Consider the following 25,641-nt stretch of genomic DNA (forward strand, 5'->3'; position numbering starts at 1 on the left):
CTTGAATACATGCTCATCATCTCCATCATAAGGTTTAGGGTTGCCAAGCACTTTACAAGGGTTTGGCCTGGGAAATTTCAGGAGTATTTGAACTAAAATACTGTTTACAATGGATGAGCACTAGTCTGTACAAAGTCAACTGCCAAGCTCTTGTGGAGTCACCATCATTGCAAAGCATTTGTTTTATGGACTATGTCAGTATGAGCAAGACTGCCTTCCCGAATTAAAAATTTTGCAAACTTCTAGACTTTTGTATTTTGCTAGTGCTAACAGCTGTGTTGATGAGCTTTGGATCAAACACAGAGGGCATTTACATGGCTTTAAGCTGTAACAATATTGGCTGTCTTTACAGTGTGGAAGGAAAAATATTTCCTGTTATTTATTAGCAGCTTAGCTAATATTATCAACCAAGTCATACAGTCATGAAAGCTCTTGGCTAGAACTGTGTCTTGCAGCATTTGTTCATACAAAACATTTTTACTAGCATTGGGTACAAGATCAATTTTTAATGAATATTATGCTCTGGCCCTGACAAATTCTTTATGTTCACTGTGAGACTCTCAGTGTTAAAACAGAGAGGGCTTCACAGATATTGCTATTGATCAGCTGACTGGGAGGCCATGTGCTGGCCTGAGCTCACCTCGCAGCATAATTGCCTTTCTCTGTGTGCCATCCTACAGGGAAGCCACTCTTTTAGAAAGGCAGTGAACAAATGAAGGGTGAAAAGTCACCCTTTGTGTACGTTTTCCTCACCTGGGCAGCACCATCATTAATTTTGCAAAGTTCAGAGCACTTCTCTCTGTGGCTCAGCAATGAAAACAGCTAGGTGAACAAAGACAGCTTGCATATGGAGTGCTTTCTTCCTGCCCTGTGGCTTCAAGTTATCAGCTGTGTGGTGAAAGATAGTTTTCTTTAAACATCATGTATCCATTTCTGTTCCCTTCCAAATGGTTCTTTTCCTCTGCTTCTTTCCCACAAGTCCAGAGAATGTGAGGGGAAAAGTTTTATTCGAGATTGAGCTGACTACTTAAGGATGAGCTACCATTCAGGAGTGCCAGTGAGATGCTCTCCTCCATCTTGCGGACTTGTCCCTGTCAGGAACAGAACAGGAGCTGGCTTATCACCAAACTTCTCCCCTTGTAGTTGCTGTGTGCTGGAGACTGCTGCCCTGGCTCCCTGAACAGATGCTGCCTGGCAGTGTCTACATAGCAGAGATGGTTGGGTGAGATGGAGGCTTCTTCCACTTAAGTCCAAGAGCCTCATTTCTCCCCAAGTAAGGGAGGTACAGTCTATTTGTAGTATGCAGACGCAGCCTGAAAAACATACAGCTGTCACCAGCACTGTTTGATTCCATGTCCCCACCCAAATTCTTTGTGAGCTGAGCTCCCTGCACTAGCATTCTCTTTTTTTTAGCAACCTAAACCAAGGCCTGGCCCACCCAGTTTCAGCAGGCAGGAAGGATAAAACATCCTGAGAACCCTGCCTCGCTGCAGGGAGATCATATGTTGATCATGTGAGATCATGACGTGCTCAGCACAAAGATGTTGCTGTGTTTTTATTGCAGCCCTGTTAGAGCTAAGCATTCCAGATGTATGTCTCCTGCTTTAGTGTAAATATGTGCACTACTAGCACCAGGGTGGAGGCTGTCCTCTTATATCTAAAAGAATGGGGGGGGGGGGAAAGTAATCCTAAATAATGCTGTGTTGCAGCTAGTAAAAATCTTGAAGCAAAGACTCTTGGCGTTTGCAGTGGAAGGTTGCTGGTTGTAGAAAGATTCTCCCACTGCTGTGTGCACTCTCTTTGGTACTGAGTGTGGCAGGGTGTTCAAAGCATGGTACCTTTTGCTTCTTACAGGTGATGAAGCTCCATGCTTACTAGAGAAGTCATATGTGATTGCTGCTGACACTTTGAGACACTTTGACACACTTTGAGAGCTGGGACACTTTGAGAGCAAGAAGGAATTTGGATCAGTCTGCCAGAATAAACCTTCTCTGAGTACTGGAGCTGGAGGCACAGGCAGTTTTATGCAGCCAGGGCAACACTGTTCTTGCTGGGTATGGTCTGGTGCACCTCTGCACAGCATGGACTGGGGCAGTGAAATGCAACAGGTCATGGGTTGTGTCCCTCTCAGCTGTGTTAGTGGTTACTTGTATGGTGTCTTTGCTCTATATTCCCTGAGTCTGGTATCTCTGTAGCGGGACTGTGACTTGGCCTTCAGTGTGGTAGGAAGGTTTCTGAATCCATGAGACTGCAGGATCCACTGGGTTAGTACTGAAGAGCTGTTCTTTTTTGCTGTCCAGGAGTTCTAACGTTGGTATTTCTTTATTTGTTGCTATAGCCTTTAATTTTCCTTGTTCCTTTCTGGATGGATGAGAATAATATAAATTTCTGACTTTTTTCCCCACTTTGTTTACCTGAGATTAGTTCTTTGTCATTTGTAGGAGCCTCAGTCTACATAGGGAAGTGCTTAAAGGTTTAATTTCCAGCATTTTTGATTCTCATCTTACTGATGAGAATCTCACCACTACTTTCCCTTTCCTGATTTAGAAACTAGAGCTTTGCTCAAGATCATATCCACTTCCATTTCCTTGTGTCTCCTTCTTCATACAGACTAACAACAACCTGAAAATATTTTTGTCCTTTCATGAACAGGTTGTTAATTTCATCATTCAAATTATAAATAAGTATGAAGAAGAAGAGATATTTAGTTAACTAGCTTTGTAAAGCAGTTATGTTAAACAGAACACACAAATACCAAATTACTTTGCTTTCTGGGGTCATCTTTCATCTCTTAGAGATGTATGTAAATCCAAAACCAAATTCTTAGGAGAGATATTTTTGTTAATTGCCCAGTTCTTCTCCCCTTTTTTATTTTGCCTTTAATGAGACTTGCAACTTGGTCTCTAAGCATGTGTTACTGTCTGTACATGAATAGTCATCCCTGAAGTAATGGGAAGAAACCTTCAGCTAGTGGGTATTAGCACAGCTCTGTGCTGGGCGAAGATGAAATCATCTGAAGATGATTTGAGTCATCCAACTGAGCCTATCAGTTTCTGTTGTTGCACTAAGTCCTACCCAGGTAATTAATTAGAGCAGCAGCTGATTGTTCTTGCTTCTCTGTGTTTCAAGGACTGCCCAAGGAGAGGTTAAATACTATGGTGATGGCGCGGACTGTGGGCATGGCCATGTCTCAACAGCACTTACGGAAGAAAACGAGAGCTGTCCTGGCAAACATGATGGGGAGGAGTCACAAGGGTTGCTGAAGCAATTCTTGTGACACATTAGTAGAGCAGGATCTTGTTAATGGATTAGTGTTTAAGACAATTTTTCAGCATTTTGCAAGTCAGGGCAGTTCTAGATGATGTTCATTTCTCAACTAGGAAAGAGATTGACAAGGCAGCAGGAGGTTCCAAACAGAAAAATTTCTACACAGTAATTTAATAAGGAGGAGAGTTTTTTTAGGATTATCCTAAATGAGAGACTGATTAAATGCTGCTTGACTCAGAGCCTAAGGTGAAACTGTACGGTTTGCTCTTGAGAGCACAAAGGAAGCAGAACAAAATGGAAAAAAAAGTGAATGTTCACAGAAATAAAAAATCACGTCTGTATCCACTGGCTTTGCAATACATGAGTTCAATAAAGTTCATACTACAGCAGTAAAAAAGGACAGCTGAAAATTTAAGTCGACTTGCGCTGTAAGCTCTGCTGTAAGTAATACACAGTTTCTACACAAGCTGTTGGCGCTTCTTGCTGCTGAGCAGAATCCTGGCTATTCTGTAGCTTGTGCTGATACAGTTTCTAGCACAGCAACCTACCCTGTTAGTGTTTTGTTAGGGACAAGTCAAAGCAGTGTTCTAAAAGGAGGAAGTTATCAAGTTCTTTTCAAAGGCTGAAACAGCACTTACCTTTGTTTGCTTATGGCTTGCTTACTGTATCCTTTATGCAAGGATAGAGAATGAAGTCATAGGATGTGGGATTATTTAGGTGACACTAAAGGTGACACTAAATGTATCAGAGCATTTGTGAATGAGACAGGATGGTGAGCTCTTTATGGGGAAACTCCAAGCTTTGTGCATGCCCTGTAGGAAACTTTCGGGCTTAAGATAAAGCTATGAACCTGCTCTGGAATCAGTCACATGTCTCTCCCTTCATGGATTTCCTTCTCTCTCTGTAACAACTGAACCAAAGTGACATATATGCCTTACTACCATAGGGTGTTCCTGCTCAGACATCACTAAAATTTTTTTTAAAGTCTAGCTTTGTGTTGAATTTCTTCCAGCTTCAGTTCCTACAGTTACTGGTGCTTGAGGGCTATGTACATTCTCATGTTCAGAGGAACTTGACATCAGCAAGATTATCTTGTTTGGACATTTCAAGTAGACCAAGATTCAGGCTAGAGCAGATTCCCAAGGTGGATTGAAGGCTTCAAGTTCCAAGCATATTTGGACTTGAATTAAACAGACTACTAATAAAAATAAACTTGGCAGCAAGTCCTCTGGCCTTGGTAATCAATCAAGACCTGATGACAGCCTCAGCTATCATGGTGCAACTAAGTGAAAAAGCAAAATGTGGTTGAAGGTCCTTATGTATTGAAAACTTATTTTGTTTCCCAAAGTTTCATAATGAAAGCTATTCTCTCAATAAAATGAGAAAGGAAAGGTTTAGTAGTTATTTTTTGTGTGGGTCTAAGAAAGGATATTCCCTTTTGTGAAAGTACACTCAAACTATTGCCAGTTTCTAAAGTGTGTTGGTTGTATACTCTTCTTTTTTCCTCAAACAGAAGTTTGAATATACCTTTCCTGAACACTTTAAAATAATGATTTTAAAATATATTTTTTGCTTAATATTTAAAGTATTGGTAATATGCTACTGTGCAACTAAGATACTTGAGTGCAACCATGAGGAAAAGCATAAACTATGGAATTTGAATTTGCCTTTGTAATGGGTAACAAGAGAGCTGTGTTGCAAACTTTTTGGTGACATTAATTATACAGATCTTACCTTTTCCATTCCAATTTTCCCATCCCATAGGCAGCCTTTCTTTCTTTCCCAACTGTGGTTGTAGACCACAACTGTGACACAGTTAAAATGCTCTGTGCTGAGGACTGAACTCTCTAAACTTGAGGCTACAAAGGTGTGGTGGGGTGTGTACCTCAAGAGTTGTAATTGTGTTGACTTTTTCTTGAAGGAAAAGGAATTTTTCAAGCAGGAGCCTCTGTAGATGCAAATATTCTTTCAGGATTTTTCTATTCTAATGTTAACTCAGAATTCTTATGAATAAAGGATATTTTATTTCCTTGGCAGGTGTCTTGATAACTGTTTTGGAGGTTTTGGAGGAGAAAAGATGAAAAACATACTTGGCTCATCAATCACTGATGCATTAATGTCTTCTCAGTGTCCCCATGTGAAAGAAAAAAGAACTTTCTGCCTTGACTTCAAGTAAGTGCCTGTTGTATACCATACCTCACCTGCCACATTTTGGGAGAATCTAAGAAAATAATACGGTATGTCTGAAATTAATTTCAAAAACAAGTGGCAAATTTTTGTCATGTGCAAGACATGAGCTGCTTTGCTTTAAGCTCTCTCAGATCAGAAACTCTGTCCAGCTAAACTGGGGGGTCAGAGCCCCTTTCTGGAGTCTGATGTGTCATCAGGTGCAGACCGCACAGAGAGGGCAGCCTGTGGCTAGGAATGCCTTTTGCTGCAGAGCACAAGCCTGTCTGTACCTGGAGCCTAATGTGCTGTCAGGTGCTGAGAATGTAGTGCCGGGCAGTCAGGCTAAATGATCCCTGTAGGGCCATTCCCATTGAACCATTCTGATGAGAAGTGTGCCATGGTTCCTCAGCTGTCTAAAAGGAAAGACACCAATATGTCCTTCCTGTGGCTCCTGGTCAAGGTGGATCAGACCACATTTTGCTCAGAACACCGATGGGGAAAACATAGATTCCAAGCTGTTGGTTGTTCTATCAAAGGTTAATAGTACTTTGTTATTGTTGTGAAGGAATGCCTGGCAGCTAAATGAACTAGGTTCTTGTGGAGTAATCAATGGAGGACACCTAGAGAATATGAGATACAGCAGTCAGATTATGGTCCTTCTTGAGAGTGTTTTTTAAACTTCCAGTGATATGAGTCAGGAAATTCTTGGATCACAAAGCTGAATCATCACATTAAGAATTCGATGTGGCATTTTCTTCCAGAAAACTGATTATTCCATTTGAATGTGCAAAATAGTTGACATTTTCCATACACTGAAGCAAAGAGTCACATACCTGACCTCTTTTTTTATATGTCGGAATTTTCTTGTGCCTATTTTAAATTAGCCACTCTTGTTTGAAGTCCCCTAGTAATTGTATGAGGAGAAACAGTGAACAGTGGTTTCCTGTTCACTTTCACTATTCCACATGATACTCTCTAGACCCCCATCCCTTTCTATACATTTGTCAGGTTATACAATCTTGCCTATTTGGGCATACCATACATAGAATCTGCTTTGTTCCTTTGATCAGCTGTTCTGCTTTCTTTTACTGTTTCTCTTATAAGGTTTTATTTCCTTTTGCTTCTCTATTCTCATTACAAGTAGTTTCCAGCATTCCTTTTTCCTTTTTGGGTTTCCTTTTTTTTTCTTTTTTCTTTTTCTTTTTTTTTTTTTCTGACTGCCTCTGAGTTTATATTCTCACAGGAAATTGCCTCAGTCTTATTTCTGAAACGAATAATAATTCAACTCCTGACACCTAGGGGGTATCATTAAGAATGTTTTTTCTAATATGTGTCACTTCATACTTTTTAATTCCAAAGTTCAGCTGTTGTTTTATTACATAGTATCTCAAAAATATGTTTCTGCAGCATGCTGTAGTTTTTCTCTGTACTGTGATAACTGGACAGTTATTGTATGATTATCATCTCAGTATTTCTTTTTTCCAGACAATATATGAATATAGCAGAAATTCCTATGATAATGAGCTGGCTTCAGAAAAAGCATTGTCATTTATTTATTTTATTTACTTGTTCCAAATGGATTTGTTGTTTTTTAGATACCATTATGTTTGGCTTTAGTCTTCCTCAAGGCTGTTTTATTTTCCTTTACCAGGTAGGATGCATTTACTCTAAGACTAACATTATTTCTTGAACTAGTCTCTCTGTTTCCAGAAAACAAGCACTTTAAGGTATGTCTTTTAAGGGGTTTTATAATTTTATATAATTACTATCTTTTAAATTCAGCATGTCAGTAGTTGATCTGGTATTGGGTATCTTTAGAAATGCTGAATCTGATGCTGATATAGTTCAGACAGAAAGATGATAAACCAATTGTTTAAACTGGTCAGGACTGAATCAAGAGTTGCTTCCAATTTTGTGGATTTCCTATCTGCCTGTTACTGAAACAGTTATTTACAACCTCCAGAAATCCAGTATTGTCTAAGTAATCAATATAAAAGGTTTCACATTTTACTTAAGAGTAATTAAAATAATTGGAATAATAGTTCCTGGGATTCCCACATTCTATTGCCTTCCTGCCCCCATGTTTCCTTTATACATGCAGTGTCCAAGTCCTTTTTTAGGGTAAGCATTCTGCGTCTGTCATCAATGTCTTGGAGAATTCTGTGGAATGTGGAAACCATGGTTTTGGCTCTCTGTCTCTGCATCCTGTTCATATCAGACTTTTAAAAACTTTTTCTTTTACTATGTTACTTTTGTGTAACTTCTATTGCATTTTTGCTTGAGGTTGCAGTGTCTACCACAGGATTTAGAACAGGATATGTTGTTTCCTGTGGGCACCAGTCTGCTTTCTACTTGTCCATTTGAAGCTTCTGTATAGTCCTGTTTCCCTCTCATTTCAAGCAGAAATTTGTTCATCCTTTGCTGGGTTTAATCCACTCTGGAAGCTCCCCAGTCTCTGGTGAACCTGAGCCTCACTTCCTTACTCCATTGCTATAGCCAATCATTGAAACTTTGCCTCCTCACCAGCTGGATTCTGCTGGGGGTCTTGATCTAAGGCATTTTATGTTCAGCCTCCAGGATCTTTCTTCTTTCTTCTTTCTCTTATGTGGTACCCAGGTGGGCTACAATCCATGCCTCCTTCCCAGCAGTTCCTAACCTTTCCAGGCTTTTTTTTTTTTCTTTCTCCAAGCGTTGCACTATAACACAAAAGGGCACATAAGAAGATTGTCTCTGGAATCAGGAGCCAAACCTGTTTGGTATCTGGCAATGGAATGGAACCACTTGTGGCTATTGCCTGTCCCTTTTTCTCATGTGAGTTTTTGCTGCAGGGAATTATTGCCAGTGAAAGAAGAAACTCAGATACCTTGTAGAGAGCAGGGACTATTGGCCAGGATTATCACATTATTTAGCAATTTAGTGCATTCCTGCCATGAAATCAGGCCTGGAGGAGCTTTTCAGTGCCCTAGAAAAGCATCTTCTCTTTAACCTCTTTCTTTAAGAAGCAATAGGGGTTTTTTTCCTGCAGGTGAGACTATACGAGGATTGCCATGAGGGCTCTGTGTCGTACATTCTTCCACCTATGGCACAATCAAGTCACAAGGCAGAGCTCTATGTCTGAGGATCATGGGGTGCCTGGAATTAATGTCTTTGCATCACCTGTGCTCAGGTCAGGTAATCATGTGGCACTTGATACTTTATCCTGGAAATTGTCACCCTCTAGCTAGGCTTCTGACTGCATTTTGCTTGCACATCTGGACTGACTCAGGTGTTCCTATATAGGATAGCAATGCAGCTTCCAGTTAAAGAATTGAGAAGCAATTACATTAAATGTGTCATTAACAACTGTATTCGTCATGTTTTGTAACAAATTATGCTGAGACATTGAATCCAAATCACAAGAAGCTGAGGCTTATCTTTAGCTCGTGCTTCACTCAAAGGAAGCTCACATTCTCTAAAAGGCATCTTCCTGTTACTTGGCTATGGACTTGATGTCAGGTGGAAGGAAGAGCTCCAGCCATGTAAGGTGTATTTGCATCAGCGTGTTACTAAGCTGGTGATCCCTGAGCTGCAGAGGGGTCAAATGGAGGTCATTAAGGTGGAGGAAAAGAGTCCCTAGAGGTTAGAAAGTTTATTGCAGTAGAGCAAAGAAAATGTGTGCCACTCGTATCTTGTTGTGAGGTCTGTCTTCTTTATTGTCTTTCTGAAACAAATCTGTGTGTCAGGCTATGTGGTCACATACTTCTTCTAGTAAGTTTAGTGGTACTGAGAAAACTTAAAACTTCTTAAAACTTTAAAACTTAAAGCATTTCTGAAGATTCAGAAATGCTACTTTAGGTTAGAGTTTGAGCTTGTGATGATTGTTTGTCAGCTAACTTGCCGTCACTAGCACAAGTAGAACTTCTTATTTACAACTTGAAAATATTTATATCACAAATGTTTATGACACAGCAGAATTTTTTCAGGACAGAAATGTATGTGTAGCTAGGTGGCCATAATTAAAATTATAATCTCAGGAGTTAAAGAAGAATGAAAAAATTGAATTCAGCTGTTGTTATGAGGCAGATTCTTTTCTGGCCAAATGACCAATTTCAAGGAATTTCAAGGGAGTTAAGAGGCACATACTTTTGATTCTGCATCAGTTTGTCAGCTCCATACCTGACCTAGGACTGAACGTTATCTCTTGACCATGCAAATTTTCTGCATTGATCTTTCCCACAATTTCTGATTTGTTCTTAATTATACCAAAGAAGGAAATAAACTCTGCATCCTTGCAAAATTTTCATGGCTCTTCTGATTTGGGGTGTTGCAGGGTGTAGCTAATGCTCTGAAAAGGCTTCGGGATTCCTGGATGAAAGGTGTGATGAAAGAAGTGTATTGTTATTGTTTTAGGGGAGGAATCATGCTACTGGGTAAGCCTCTGTCACTGAGACTTGCTGGACTTGTTTGTTCTGACTTGCCTATGACTCCTTTCTTTCTTAATTCGGGAGATAAAGCCTCAAGTCTATGCTGAGATGCTGCACAGTGTGTTGTGGTGCTCGGGACGGTGGATCTCCCAGAGAGAAGAGCTTCTTGCTGACTTCTCAGTCGTACACAGAGGTGAGTGCCATGAACTTCTGGCTTGCTTCTTGGTGTTTTGGGCAGCATGGCTACATTGTGTGTAGATTTATACGGGAGTTTGAGCTTTGACCAAAGGTGTGAGAAGAATGGCACTGGTTCTGAGCTTGCTTCTGATTTGATCTGCCTTTCATGCATCAGTAATCCTTCTGATATTTCAGCCTTTCTCCTCACCCAAAATGCATGTTTTCTGAGAATTCTCCAGCTCATCCACAGCACAGTATGGCAAATCAAGGTGGCCTGTGTGGAGGGCAGGTGAGAGTCATCTCACGCTGCCCTGACTGACGTACCGTTTGTGCTAGCACAGTTAGAATTTGTTGTGGGCACAACTGCTGGATGAGAGGACAAGCAGAGTACAGGTGCAAGTAGTTTCTTGTGCTTTTGATTATTTTAATGGACTTTGTATGCAGCCAGTGAAGTGTTAATCTGTGCAGAATCAGCTTGGAAACACACCAGATCTGGCACCTGACCATTTCGCCCGCCCTGCATTGGAACGAAAATCAGACTCAAAACCTTCAGAGACTGTAACTGCTTGTGTGATGTCTTGCTTATGGAGTGGATTTCAAGAAATCAAAGGACAAAAGGAGGCAGGCAGAGCTATTTTTGAGGGCTGAAAAGCAGAGATCTACTGCTATCATCTGTGACTGCCAAACTAACAGAGCAAGATACTTGTCTATGACCAACACAGCTGGAAGGGAAGATGATGTTAAAGTTACAGAAATTTATCCTAAACTGATTGCAGTCAGTGGCCATGTACTTAACATTTTCTTTACACTGAGATGGTCTCAGTGTTCATGCAAATTGTAAGTCTTTATGTAGTGAGTAGTCCTCCTACTTCTGCTAAAACTTGTTTCAGAACATGAGAGTCTCAAGAGGTTGGCTGTGGCAGTCAGCTGTAGAAAGACAAATAAATTATAAAGGATATCTCATTCCTTGGCATTACACTTACATCCCACAGACTGTTTTAGTGGTATGGGAGGCTACCTCTTCCCCAATGAGTAAAGAGCTCAAAACTTCCAGTCATGTGCAAAATGGATGAGGGAGTGAGGAACAGCAAACCTTTTGTGCTGATTGCAGAGGTGATTGGATAACCAGGAAAGCCTGTATGAGCAGCATTTTGGCATCATGGATATAGTTGTTGAGAAGCTTTGAGTTAAGACATCCCAAAGACTGAATGCTGCCCTTGAATCTTGAAGCAAATGACAAGAGCTGTGTTTGGAGCAGTTGTCTTTACCCAGCTGAAGTGTGCTCTGGGGAAGCAGCAAGACCTTGGTAAAATTTGATGGTTAAGGGGAGGAGCTCAATTAGTAAGTGGCAAATACATTACTGATGCTTTATCTGACTGCAGAGGGGTGGCATGCAGCACCTACTGTTTTTGTGGGCTGTTCAAGGGTGTGGGGAGATCAAGCTGATTTAGTATGACGCATAGAAAAACGCACACTTCACTTCCCTCAGCAGATACCTCCAATGTTTGGAAGTCTTTCATTGTATCAGAGTGCTTTAGGAGATATCAAACATTGAGTAATTGAGGCTGGTAGGTAACTGACCTCATCCAAAAAAGGGTCTGGCAGTACTTAGGCACCAGCTTCTTCTGCTCCAGTTCTCAAAGCAGCTGAGGTTGTTGTCCCATTCTTTTAGAAGTGCGTGTCCTGAGTATGCCACAAGAGCACAGGACAAGTGCTAGGCTGGTGTGGTTGTTTGTGGTAAAGGTGGGAGTGAAATTACCAAGTCTTGCTTTGTGTCCCTCTGCTTTTTCTATAGGCCTCCTGAGTAAGCCAGATGTATCCCATTTGCTGCCATTCCCAACCACCCTGCCAAGGTAGATAGCTCCAGGGACCTAGTCTGGATTTTTAAATCACACTCACCAGGTCGGCAGATTACTCTGTTCAGTTGTCTTGTGAAAGGTCCTATTTCTAGAAAGAATGATTGTAGGCATGTACCTGAATCCATCAGCTGGGAAAACTGGTCATGACTATAAATGTGGAGAGACCCTCCCCATCAGATGTGCCACCCAAACTCTGCCACTGCCTCTTCTGAGAATACTGGATTATCAGTTGGCAGGGGTATAATAACAAAAAATATAATAATAAATGTGTTATAGAAAGCAGCAGATCACACAGAAGAGGTTTTTTTTTTTTTTTTTCCTATGGAATAAGGCAAAACATTTTCAGTAAAGAGTTGGTACAAGAAAACATGGTTTGGATTAATCTAAAAGCAAATCTAGTTTGGGGTGCTATAAGGTCTTAGCTTAAGAAGTCAAAAAATATCAAGGGCAGATCTATAAAGCAGAACAGGGGGGCTGTTCCCTGCTTATCCAGAAATTCTGTGACTAGGGCTACATGATAAAGTTACACTTTCTTTTTTTGTCTGAACAGATGGGTTCTGATTAGTTTGCTGGCAGTACTTTTGCTGAAGCTTTTGATAACACACAGTAACAACCAGAAGAGATGGATAATTTCAATATAGTGAAACAAACCCTGTCAGGCAGAGGTGGGAGCTGAACTTGCATCACTTGTATTGTGAATGAATATAGTAACCTTCTAGGAAGTTTGGTACAGGTTTAGAGGAAAACCAGCTTATCACCTGTGTATTGTGCTTGTCTTTCACTTTTGGGTAAATGTTCCAAATTCAAAGGTAATGAATTCATTTGGGGCTGATCAGAAGTCCAACCTGAAATCCTCTGTGTTTTCTCATGGGTTTCACAAGGAAGACCAATTTTAGTTCTGTAAAATTTTGGTATAACTATTTTTCTTTATATGCCAATAACAATTAATGTTGCTTTATTTCTTCCTGTATTTCACTTATTAAAATATCTTGTATCGAGATTTGATTTAATATATCTGTTTCTAAACACAACTCTAGTGCATTTTGAATACTTAATTATATTAAAATATATCTATTTTCAAAATAATTCTTTTGGATTTTTTCTTTTCAGTACAAAATAACTTTTTAGTGATCACAGTCTTTGTCTCAGAGCCAAGGTGTGTAAGCTAGCAGATTTAATAATTTGCTCTTCCCAACCTGAATTAGCTGTGATATGAACTGAGAGATGCTGCTGTCTTTGTGGATTATCTTGGGCCCCTTAGGAATGACTCATATTTTAAATGAGAACATGGATTGCTGGAGGAGGTTTGATGTTCACTGATAGCATTGCCAAGATAAGCAGGCCTGTACTGAATTAAAGGATCTTGGGTTTGAAACTTCTCACTAATTCACTGCAGACTGAAAGCTGTCAGCTACCACAAGGAGGTGGTTTTAAGAGCAGAGAGGACTTAGCCTTTGAGATCTCCCAGAGGTGTCTGGGTCTGATCTCTTGTTAGGGTTTGCTCCTGTGGAATTTGAGTTACCTCATTCATGCTAGAGCGTGAATGCTGAATTCCCCGTCAGCCCTGCTAAGAGTTAATTTGCAGCTTACTGGAGTTTGGGCAGTAAAAAAATCAAAGCCTGTGATATAAGGAAACAAGAAATGTGAGGCTGTGTGAAACACCAAACTCTAGAAGGCATCACAGAGACAGCTGTGGTATTTGGGGTCTTCTGAGGAGAACACCTGTCCGTTAAATAATGTCTCTTTGCTACAGAAAGAAAGGAAGGATGTATCCATGGGGGAAGGCTTTCATGAGCACTGCAGAGGATCAGTGTTTCTCTGGCCATTGAGTGTTGTTGGGTGGAGCAGAATTTGCTTGGTTACTAGAGTGCGGAGAAGACCATGTCTAATTCCTAAACAGGGGGATTCACCTGCCACTAAATTATATAACTATGGAGCAGGATGTCCCAAGCACAGGAATCTCTGTCAAGGTGGTTATTCTGGCAGTCCTGCCCTCCATGGCACTATAGCAAAGAAGGTTACGGGAGTGAAGAGCTGGTTGGAGGTGTAAAGTGTATGCATAATGAAAGCATTGAGTGGCTATAACCTGAACTGGCTCTCAGTAACCATCCTAGCCACTGCCTCAGCAAAGCTAGGCATGCCTAGTTGTGAGATAAAACAGAAAAAAAACCAAACAGCAAAACATGGGGGCTACTGAGCTGGGTCCCACACACAGACATTACACTTGAAAGTTACTGGTAACTGTACACTGTGTGAGTTGATGAGTCTTGGTGCTTGCATTGCAAAAGTTTTTTTGTTTTTTTTCCTATTCTGTTACTCAGCAAGATGGAAGTCAAAACTATCCTGCTAAAGGGAGGAAACTGTTTTGGTTTTGAAGAGGTATTTCCACTTCAGTTTGTATATCCTGTATACAAATTAATTACCTGTATGTGGATGTTGGTTGACACCTCGTGGGTGTTGGTGGATGAAAAGCTCAACATGACCCAGCAATGTGCACTCACAGCCCAGAAAGCCAACTGTGAGCTGGGCTACATCAAAAGTACTGTGGCCAGCAGTTTGAGGGAGGTGATTCTACTCTGCTCTTGCAGAGTACTGGAGTACTCATCCAGCTCTGGATAAGCTGAACATAGGAAGGACACAGACCTTCTGGAGCAAGGCCAGAGAAGGGTTGTGAAGATCATCAGAGGGCTGGAACAGCTCTCCTGTGAAGACAGACTTGAGAGAATTGTGGCTGTTCAGCCTGGAGAAGAGGAGATTCATGGGAGATACTGTGAAGAAATTCTTCACTGTGAAGGTGGTGAGGCATTTGAACAGGTTTCCCAGAAAAGTTGTGGATGCCCCATGCCTGGCTGGAAGTATTCATGGCATGAATGGCCCCACACCAGGTGGGGCTCTGAGCAACCGTGTCAAGTGCAAAGTGTTCCTGCCCTTGGCAAGGGTGTTGGAACTAGATGATTTCTAAGAGTCCATTCCAACACAAACCATTCTATGATTCTATGATATTAATGCTTTAAATCTTTTTCTTAAAAAAAAAAAAAGTGAAATCGGTATCAGAAGTGTCATAGGGATTTAGTCCTTATCTCCCATGTTTCCATTTCCCTGAGCATTACAGCACTTCCTAAGGTTTCTGTTTCCCTTTGCAAGTCTGTGTGACTTATGGAGAACAAGCAGTTCTGAAATATTGGAGGAGAAAGAGGTCTGTGCTGCCAGTGTTTGTGGCTGTAGCTGGTATTTGCACAAAAAGGAGACAGAAATAGAGGCAGATGGCTGGAAGGACAGTGCTGCCTGTGAGAGCATGAGTCTCACAGGCAAGGAGATGCCCAGTTCCTTTAATCTTAAGCTTTGTAGCTTTGGCATAAGGCCATGTTTTGAGGAAACCTGTCTGGAGACAGTTCAGAAAATGCAGCAGTTATGAGCAGTTATGATCCAAGAGCACAGTTGCCTCAGTATCTGCAGAGTCAGCCATACACTGCCAGGGCTGTGCTGTGTGTTCTATGTGCCAAGAGCAGTGGAGGGTTGGTGCTCCAATTGCCCCTAGGAGTGGGGACAGCTGCAGGACAGGGAACCAGTCTGATTGAGGTGGATGAGAGGGGCTCAGGCTGGAAGCAAAAGCTCTTCAATGAGGAGAGCAAAGCAAAATGCAAAAGCTGCCTCTTTCAAGCATGAGATGTGGCTACTGAGGAGGGACAGAGGCACGTTGCTGTAGTGGGCTGTTCTGATTAGCCAAGAGGCTTGCCCTCAAGAGTAATAATTGACTGCCCATGAGGTATGTTGCAATTCTCTGGGACTGGGAAATGTGTGAGATGGGTATGGGAGTGTTCCATGGAAGGCTGCAGCGTATTGAAGAAACTGAGGCAGAACAGTTCCACTGGTTTTAGGTTTTTATCTGAATGTCTTTTTCTGCTAAACTCTCGGAGCTGATGGACAGTGTATACAGTGCAGGTCTAGGTGGCGAGAAGTCAAGGCCCCAGTGAAGTCAGTTGAGTTCTGGTGGGTGTTATTTATGTGCTTATTGCAACTTGTAGTTTGCAAAGGAGTAATCTTGGCCAGCCTGGGTTTTCAGCCTCCTATCAACTGCCCTATAGCCTCGATATCAGGAAACTGAGCTGGTCTGGTGGGGAAAACTTGGGCTGTGCATTGCAAGAGCAGAACTTGCCCCAGTAAAGTAGGAACCACAGAAGGAGAGGTACTGGCTTTCTCCATAGCATGTGACTCTGAAGCAGAAGACTTGATCTTAGTCACCTGTCCTGTATATTTTGGTAATGCTAAGCTGCTGCTTGTGACTACCTGCAGTTGTGATGCTGGCTGAAGCTCCTCGATTTTAACATTTTCTTTCCAGTATGCCACCTCTTTGAATAGGTAAAAAATTTGCCCATTTGGCTAGCACTCTCACTAGCCAAAAACAAGTTTTTATATGAGGAGATTAAACTTTAAGTTTCTTCCAGCTTCCCTGTATCTTGCTGAATACACCCTTGCTGCCTGCAGATCTCTCATCTCCTTCCTCTGTAGTGCTATCTGGTTTTTGGGATTTTTTTTTTAAATTTTTTTCCCTGTTTGTTTTTCTTGCCATTTCTTGCTTGTGGCTTTACTTGGTTTTCTTCCCATCAGAGCAGAGGGTATAACACCATTCCCCTCTGTCACCACTACACTGCCTTTTGCTGTCTTGGAATTGTGCACCAGACCCTCACATGCACTGCTCATCTGCTCACTCAGCTCATTTCCTGAGGTGGAGCCTCTGCTGTTAACCTGCTCTGCTTTCACTGTGATTTCTTCTTTTTTCTTTTCCACCTTGTAGTCAGAAAACCTGCAAATACTTATTCTCTCTGCCTGCCTTTCTTCCTCTTCCTGCCTGCAGCTTCTCAGATTTTGCTCAGAGATGGCTGTGCCATAGGCCTGGAAAGGGGAAAACAGCGTTTTATTATGTCTGGTTCACAGCAATACCAGCACGGATCAGGGGGTGTAAAGCAGCATGGTGAGTAGCCAGCCAGTCCTCCTCTTGAGGGCTGGCTGCTGCCATTTGTCTCTCCCAGAGATCTGTGAGATTATCTCAGGTGTTTTTCTGATACCATGTACTAATGCAGACCATGTTGCAGGGACTCAGTATGTGGCATGACAATTACCACATGGTGTGCTGTGGAATTACTGGGGATCTTTAATAAATGTGCATAAGGTTTTGCATCATCCTACAATAAAGCTACTGAGGGCATACACAAAAATGCATTTTTTCCTAATGTTCTGTTGCTTAATGCCGCACTGGAGGATATAAGTGGAGGAAAAAGTCTTCTGTGCCTCTGTCCATGTGTGAGACAAGTTCTCCTTGTGACTTTCAGAGAGTTACTACTGGATCTTGTTGCCATGTCACATTTACACACAAGTACCTCTTTCTCTATAGACTGTCTGGCAGGACACAGGATGTGGTCACTTTCAATATATGTGTGGCTTTGGAGCAGTAAGCCCCAAACCCTGTAGGGACTCAACAAATGTTACTACTCATACCAACTAAATATAACCAAAGCTACGTATTATGTGGCATCTTTGGTTGCCTAGAGTATCCTTGGGACAGAGGTTATTTCATCAGTCATGAATTATTACATTTATGTTCAGTTTAAGTACCTGTGTAGGCAGTTGGCTGCACCTGAAATCTGTGTAATATTTCTTGAAGTGAAATTGTCTCTACTAGCAAATCCTGCACAACTTTTTCTCAGTGTGTATCTGAGGCAACAGAGGCAAGTTAGAACACAGGAAATTCTGACTGAATATAAAGGAAGAGCTTTTGCCATGAAGATGGGCAGTGGCTGGACCAGAGATCTTGGGAGACTGAGTTATCTTTCTCTTTGGAGACACTAAAAACTTGACTGGACAAGGTCTGGAGCAACCTACTTTAATGGGGCTTAGTTTAAACAGTCAGACCCTCGGAGTCCAGAGGTCTTTCCCAACTTACCTCATTCTGTGGGGCTTTGCAGCTGAGCTAAGCTGTGCCAGATATGGTTAGACTCTGGAGGAACTATTGTCTTTGTACTGGAGTTGAATTTCTCCATGTTGTTTTCTTCAATACAGGCAGTGATCCAGATGGACAGAGGAGTAAGGCGCTTGGAGCCATGGAAGATCGCAGTCATTGTTGTGTCAGTGATAGTAGGCTTAGCCCTCATCATTGGCTTGATTACATTTCTTTTGTGCCATGGTAAGTGCCCTGCTATTTTGTTATGACAATCTTTCAGGAATCTGCTGTGTTTCACTTGCTACTGTGGTCCTGCCAGATGATTTAGGCATGCAATTTACCCCTGGTATAAAACTCACATGAGAATTTTCAAAATGCTATTTGAGAGCTAGATTGATCTGAAGACCTGTAAGAATACTTGAAATATGCTTTACTTGAAGCAGGGATTTAAGTTTTAATCCTTCTTTTGTTTCTTGCCCTGATGTTTCCACTGGTATCCGGTGTCTCCACTGACTGACAAAAGGATAAATGTGTTCTGTGTAAGCCAGAGGTGTGTCCAGTACTCAGGTTGCATAGTAAGCTTAGTCTTGAATGGGGTTTTTGCAGAAACTCAACCTGGCCCTTCTAGCTGAGAACATTCCAGAAAGAGAGAGGGCAGAGCTTTAATATTTTCAGAGCTCAGAACTCAGTTCTGGTTGCCAAGAGCCCAGTTTCAGTAGCAGATCAGAGAATCATTAAAGTTGGAAAAGATATTTAAGGTCACAAAGTTCAACCATCTTGGCTCACGACTTGGGGACAATTAATTTCATTCCCAGTCACTTGCCTCATGAATGAAGTTGAGTCATTCCATTCCCAGCCTCTGAGATAGCAGTGTGAGTTTTTTGAAATGCTTTCCTGCTGGAGTGGAATTAATCATGTGGCCATCTCAGCTCACCAAGAGTCAATGAGGCCATGGCTTGCACTAGGACACCAGAAGGAGCAGTGGCAGAGCTACAGCTCAGCTTTGCTTTTTGCCAGCTCTGTGTTGCAGGGCTCCTCTCTGCCATACACCCAAGAAACAGATTTTAAAATTAACTCAACCACAGAACAGATGCAAACAGCTCTGCCCCACATGCCTCTCAGAGGGGGTGGAATGTGACAGAGTGCAGCTAGGAAGGAGTGGATGTGTCTGAGTCAGAAGGGCTCCTTTGTCTTGTGCTGTGTTCATCTCAGGCCAACAAGAAGATGGACCTCAGGGCAATGTTGTAGTGGGTGTAATTTGGAGCTCCTTGGGATGGTGCTCAAAGAAGAAATGAGCCCTTAGATGGTCCCTGGAGCAACAGGATGGTCCAGAACACCCTTTTACCAAAGTGCTGCTAAAGCTGTAATTTCATAGTTGACAGGATCACTGCCAGGGCCAGGGACCCTTGCTTGTGCCAGGTTCTGTGAGATACTGTGCATCTTTGAATTGTACTAAAGGTGATCAGCTACCTTTCCTTCTTTTTCTCCTCTGTAGATCAAGACAGATATTACGATGCATCTTTCCTAATCACCAATGTGGACTATAATCCTCAGTATGAAAGGCAAACTACAGATGAGTTCAGGAACCTAAGTGAAGATATTGAAACCATGGTAAACTAAAAGCTTCTCTCCTTACACCTGACCTATGCTGAAGAGCTCTGCAAATGTGTAATTGAAAATAGAGTCAGAGGTGATTGTACCTCATCCCTACATGGCTGGCCTTACCTCACACACCTTGCTGTTGTGGGTTAAAGATGCATAGCTGACTATGCACATGCAGATGGTAAGCACAGGTGATGTCTGCTCCACAAGCCCTGTGGTAGAACTGGCAAGCACAGAGCAGAATGGATACGAAATCAGCCAACTCAGCTGTTTATTTTGGATCTCCATTCCCTGATGGAAATTTGGTGGTAGCTTTGGTGTAGAAGTGGAGATCTGAAAGCATTTTCATGTGTTTCTGAGGCTCATGAGACTGTTATATTGTAAAAACATGTACTTATTGCCAGTGTATTTTAACACACTCTTTTCTTTTAACAGATATCTGAAGTATTCAGGGGGTCCTTTCTAAGTAAAAGATACCTCAGGTCCCACGTGGTCAGTCTAAAGTAAGTACTGTGAAGGCTAGGAATAAGCAGGGATGTGCTAAATGCCTTTTCTTCCTACCTGTTGACAATATGGAGCATTCCTGGTTGCTTGGGTTACACCAGCAGGGTGACTAAGCCTTGTCTGGTTGTTGCTGTCCTCTAGTGCTCACAACACTGAGGACTCAGTTACCCTTAGAGGTCAGCAAGGAAGAGAAGTTTGGCTTTATAATTCTGCAGATTGATTACCGTTTCCCTAACTGTTCCCAGAAAATTCCCTCTGATCACTGTCATAGCAAGAAGCTTTTGCTCCCTGCTGACATGTCATCATCTTCCTTTACTTGAGCACAGAGATACTATGTGTTCTGGACATCTGTGCAGACCAGATCTCATATAAAGAAGGCAGGCAGCACAAAGCAGAACCAGGAGCATTAGTAGGCAAGGAGAACGACACCATTTGTTTTTGTTGGTTTGTAGCCCAGATCCTCTTGGAGTGCTTGCATCTGTTGTTCTGGTATTTAAATTTCCCTCTGCTGACAGTGAAGCAGCGACCTGGGGTCAAGTCAACCGTGTGTTACTCAGAAGGCTGAAAGCAATCTCGACGAACCTGAATATTGACCAGTCTACCATTACACTCACAGGCAAGTGCCTTAGGTTTGTGTTTTCAGTTTGGCATTTGTTCCTCACACTTGGCTGTTCTCAGCATAATGAGTTTCACCTTAATATGCAAATATTCTTGTATATTCTTGTTTTCTTTTTTTGTCTTCTCAAAATTGTCTGTTAGGCTGACAGCATGGGAAGTTGGAAGACGGAACATGGAAAGAACTAAAACATATTGGCACTGATTTATGGGTGTGAGCTCTTCTCCGTGCATCAGAGGCTTTTCCTGTGTGACTTGGTTGTGTTGAATGAGATAGTCCCCCTCAATCCATCAAAAAAGGTCCAGCTTTGTGACCATGGGTTCACAAACAAGTTTAAGACATGCAGTAAATTGAATAAGAACCTTTATAACCAGGCACTGAAATACAGAGTCCTCAAGCTATTAAAAATACAGGGCTGAGGTTGTTCCCTTCTCTGTCCTCTGCCATTTCCTTTGTCATTTGACAGATTTCTGTAGCAAGTATCCATAACAAGATCCCCAGGATAAGGGGCAGTAATCCTCTCTCATGGATCTGTTGTGGATTGTTACCTGACTCTGACAGAGGGGTTTTTGTAGGAAAGAAATTAGAAATGTTGCAGTTTACCTTCAGACAATCCCAGCACTGAGGACTTGTGAAGACTCATCTGACCACCTTGCCACACTAAACCTGAACAAAGGCCTGTAGGCATTTGCTGGTGGCTGTACACATTGTACATGTAGATGTAACTTGTACCCACTTGCAGTCATCTGCTGCTTTTGTTAGCTCTGAGCTGAGGCAAGAAATGGGCATCCTGTGGTCTTTCAGTGAGGAACAAAGGCTTAGCTAAACTTCTCTAACAGAGCAAATTACTAGTTTTTGTACTGTCACTCCAGGCAGCAATACAAGCCATTTAATTGTTGTATCCTGGGTACAGGGAGAGAGTCTGGACTGGATCACAATAGCATATGAGATAAACTTACTGTGGTCTTTGCTTTTCATTCCAGAGTTGAACAAGGAAAAGGGAGATAACCTTTTAAACAACTGTAAGTACAAATTCTTTATAGTAAAGATCCAAGGACACAGTGCTGGAGGTTCTGTACTTAGAAAATCCTTAACTTTCATGATACAAGTTGAAAATATAATTTGTTGCAGATACTAGAACAGCAGACAGTGCATGAGCCTGGGGAGACTTCAGCTTATTTCCTTGCAGTATTTACTGGCTCTATACATTTGTAGAATCAAACATTCTGGCTTGGTGGTGGGAAGCACTTGCTTTAATGTTGGTTGTTGGAAGTAGGGGCATGTAGTGAGCTGCTGTTAGCAAGCTTGCAGAAGGACTACGGTTTTGCTGTGGGCCATGATTCTTGCTGGAGTCCTTCAATAAACATTTTCCCTCCACCCTCCTCCTCCCTGAAGAAAGATTTGGCAGTAGACGTCTGTCAGATTTGACCTAAACTTTAAGGAAAGACCGGAGGGTGGGAGAGGGAGAAGAGCTGTTCACACTCAGAGCAAGACAGTGGCACAGCCCCGGAGAGTGGCAAGTTCTCAGTCCTCCTGTTGTGCTCTCCCTTGAGGTCTTAGAGCTCCTCAGGAAACTGGGAGACAGGATAAGTGCCCTCCCAGGGCACTCCATCAGTCCACTGCATGCTCTTGAAGACTTTGCATGTTAGCTTTCCATCTTCAAATGGCCTCTGAGAATTAACTGGTTGGAGTCTAACATTTTTCAGCTGATAATACCGGATTGTTGGCACAGTGGCCAAGGCTAATCTGGAGGTGACCTGACAAAATCCCTTTTCTTTCAGTATCTCAGATACACAGTTTTCAGGTCCCATGGGAATTCATATGGGCTTGTGTGTCTGAAAACTGGCTTAATGAAAAAGTACTGACTCCTCTACCAAACTTCTTTGTTTATCCTGCATGTATACTGAGACACTTGTGACCATGGCACTTGGTTTCCCTGCTTTAGGCTGTCTCTTGATGGAGACTCCTGTCCTGTTACACCTGTGCCTGCAGCCATGAGGGCCTTCAATCAGCTAAAGCAGAGCTACCTTTTCTCTGACAGGCTGTGGAATACGAAGACAGACATCATCCTTCACAGGAGTGGAAAGAATAACTGGCGGGCAGCATGCACGGGAGGCAGAATGGCCATGGCAGGCGAGCATTCAGCTCGATGGGACCCATCGCTGTGGGGCATCAATCATCAGTAACACCTGGCTGGTGACTGCAGCCCACTGCTTTAGAGGGTAAGGCATCAGCACCTCTCATCCTACAGGCCTTAGGACTCTTGGGTGCTCTGACCTCTTGTGACCCTCTCATATCTATATCTGCTGAAAGATAATGAAGTTTTACTCTTCCCCTTTGGCAAACCTGGTCACATTGCTTTTGAATGCTTAAATGGAGACCTAAGCTCCCTTAGGTATGTTGTTTTGTGTGGCTCTGGCATAACCTCAAACATATTTCAGAGTAAGAGATCCTCGGAGGTGGACTGCCAGCTTTGGAATTCTGCTGAGACCTCCAAAACAGAAAAAATTTGTCCGGAGAATTATTGTTCACGAGAGATATGGTGACCTTGTTGTTGATCATGAGTATGACGTGGCTGTTGTGGAACTTGCCACTCCTATTGAATTCACAAGTGATGTGCACAGTGTCTGCCTTCCTGAAGCATCTCACGTTTTCCCAGACAACAGTTCCTGTTTTGTCACTGGCTGGGGAGCTTTGGAGAATGATGGTGAGTGTCTCTTGCCTCCCTGTGCCCTGTCACCCATGTGCCTGAGAAGACTGATGTTAGTTTTATGGGGTTTTTTGTTTATTTTGAGTTCCTCAGACTTGGTGTTTAATAGGTGCATGTCCTAGTGAGATACCTTTGGACTTAATTGGCTGCTTTTTTTTTCTGACTTGGTCAGTGGATCAGAAATGGGGGGAAAACCCTGAAGGTTAGTCTTACAGGGTTTAAGAGCAGCTTTTCTTAGTTTTTGTACATACAGCACTGGTTGAATACATTTGGTTCTCCAGTCCCTCTGGGTTTAGCTCTGACATGAGTTCTTCTGCTATTCAGATATTTTGCAGATGCACCATGACAATTTTCATCAGTTTTTCTCTCTTTGGCCATAAGTGAGGCCTCATCCGGTGATTTGAGTGAGCTTCTTTCAAATTGGTCTGTGTTGTTGAGGCTAGAGAGGATGGGACTATAAATCTGCTTGAGAACCACTGACCTGTTTAGGTTGTGTTTCATGGGAGACCCTTGGGATGTGTAGTGATTGCCTAAAGCAATGCTGCAGTTAATCAAATGGGTCTTTTCAGTGATAGCAAGGACACACCATGTAGCCTACAGTTGAATGCAGCACTGAAATACGTGAAAAAATCCATTTGTCCATTATGCTAAAGAGCATCTGGTGATGATGAAAGCTGGATAGGAGTTAAGTTTAGGAACAAGTGAAGGACTTTGGGAGTTGGGGTGGGGATTAACTTTCTTAATACTGAGACATTTTCTGGGTAGCTCCCTTAATTGCCTGTGATGGCAGAAAAGTGTCAGGAAAAATTTGCTATTCCTAATCATTGAGGTTTTTACCTGTCTACAAATTCTAATGCTATTTCTCCTTCTAGGCAATAGTGTTAACCAGCTGCGACAAGCAGAAGTGAGAATTATAAGTACTGAGATTTGTAATAGGAGACAAGTGTACGGTGGAGCGATAACAGCTGGAATGCTGTGTGCTGGATACTTGGAGGGGCAGGTGGATGCTTGCCAGGTAAGTCTCTTTATTGGTAGAAGTAAAATGGAAATAGGTGGGGTGGAAGGTGATGTTTTCTAGAAATAAAATGTACTTTGGGCAATCTTAAGTTTATGAGTTTCAATATGTTGGTAGATACAAATGAAGAGCTTCAAGGCTCATATGCTGGAGTCTGCGATTCAGTTTGCATGAAGTTTATACACAATGCAGAAGTGAGAGAATGCAGATGTGAGGGTGTGAATTAGACACAGGCTGTGATCCTCTGTCTTGTCAGTAAACTGTGTGAAACTTGAATTATAGCTGAGGTCTACAGAAAAATACCCACCAGTTGTAACAGAAGAATTTGAGCGTTGCAGTTTCATGACTGTTTACTTTTTTCTGTCTGTTGACATTTTTCTCCTTAGGGTGACTCTGGTGGGCCACTGGTGCATGCGAATTCCAGAGGAATCTGGTATCTTGTGGGAATAGTGAGCTGGGGAGATGAATGTGGCAAGCCAAATAAACCAGGAGTATACACACGAGTGACTTACTATCGAAACTGGATCCACTCCAAAACGGGCATCTGAGACCTGGAGCAGGTTAAGTTCTGTGGGCTGTGTACAGCTATTCCCCTGACACATCCTGCTCTGTGGTCACCCTCTAAGCAGCTGCTGGCTTAGCTTGTGGTCGTGTATAAAGTACCTGTAAGCTTGGAGCAGTCTGGGACTTGAAATTGGTTTGGCCTACAGCCAGACAGGAATGGACTTGATCCATTTGTTTGTTCAGGAAGTAGTCTGTCAGAGGGACAACTGCCTTCGTCTATATGCAATATATTGACCCTTTTTTCTACATGGCCACATGTCTTGGCCCCAGCTTTTATACCCAAGCAAAGTGTTTGAGCCCAAACAATCATCTACCAGCATCCAAGACAAGCTATAACTGAAACCTGGCCCATCCATTTGCTGTGTGCTCACAAGGCCCATTCTATCCATAGAAAAGCTGCAATCCAGGCCCTGACTCCAAGGCTGCTCTACTTCTGAATTCTTGAGCTCTCTCCTGCATCATTCCAGGGAGTGCACTATAATGAAGAATGGAAGATGGCTTAAAGCCAAGTCCTGGTTCCTAATATCACATTGGACTGTTAAGTGAATAGAGAACTTTTCCTTGCCTGAGAAAGAAATTAGTGGAAAACACCAGCTTGTGTCTGCCTTCTTTGAACAAGTGAACGTTTGCCTGCTCATCATTTCATATAAACAGTCTCTACCACAGCATTTGCAAGGGGAGTGATTGCTGGACTTAAGACCAAAAACCACCTTATGTTCATACCAGTTGTTGTCGTAGAACAATATTTGGCTGAATTAATTTCCAGTTTTATCTTTCCAGACTGTATTATTTTTCTGAATAAAAGTCCTTTGCCTTT

General features: G+C 42.2%; 1 protein-coding gene across 17 annotated transcripts in view; it reads left to right on the forward strand.

Moving 5' to 3' along the window:
- The window catches only part of TMPRSS11E (transmembrane serine protease 11E), a 48,210-nt gene extending 22,569 nt beyond the window's left edge, over positions 1 to 25,641 (forward strand). For 7 of the 17 annotated variants that reach the window (XM_064417277.1, XM_064417278.1, XM_064417282.1 and 4 more), the window contains 12 exons: positions 5,305 to 5,439; positions 7,088 to 7,163; positions 8,126 to 10,032; positions 17,933 to 18,056; positions 19,309 to 19,424; positions 19,851 to 19,918; positions 20,372 to 20,535; positions 21,519 to 21,557; positions 22,577 to 22,757; positions 22,977 to 23,242; positions 24,118 to 24,260; positions 24,647 to 25,641. In XM_064417277.1, the coding sequence (XP_064273347.1) occupies positions 9,940 to 10,032; positions 17,933 to 18,056; positions 19,309 to 19,424; positions 19,851 to 19,918; positions 20,372 to 20,535; positions 21,519 to 21,557; positions 22,577 to 22,757; positions 22,977 to 23,242; positions 24,118 to 24,260; positions 24,647 to 24,808 (1,356 nt within the window). In that variant the 5' untranslated portion in view covers positions 5,305 to 5,439; positions 7,088 to 7,163; positions 8,126 to 9,939 and the 3' untranslated portion in view covers positions 24,809 to 25,641. Of the gene's footprint in view, positions 1 to 5,304; positions 5,440 to 7,087; positions 7,164 to 8,125; positions 10,033 to 11,811; positions 11,919 to 13,773; positions 13,846 to 16,728; positions 16,848 to 17,932; positions 18,057 to 19,308; positions 19,425 to 19,850; positions 19,919 to 20,371; positions 20,536 to 21,518; positions 21,558 to 22,576; positions 22,758 to 22,976; positions 23,243 to 24,117; positions 24,261 to 24,646 lie in introns of those variants that run through there. The other 10 variants (XM_064417294.1, XM_064417291.1, XM_064417280.1 and 7 more) reach the window with 10 other exon arrangements.

This window comes from Passer domesticus, chromosome 4 (assembly GCF_036417665.1).
Source record: "Passer domesticus isolate bPasDom1 chromosome 4, bPasDom1.hap1, whole genome shotgun sequence".
Classification (NCBI taxonomy): Eukaryota; Metazoa; Chordata; class Aves; order Passeriformes; family Passeridae; genus Passer; species Passer domesticus.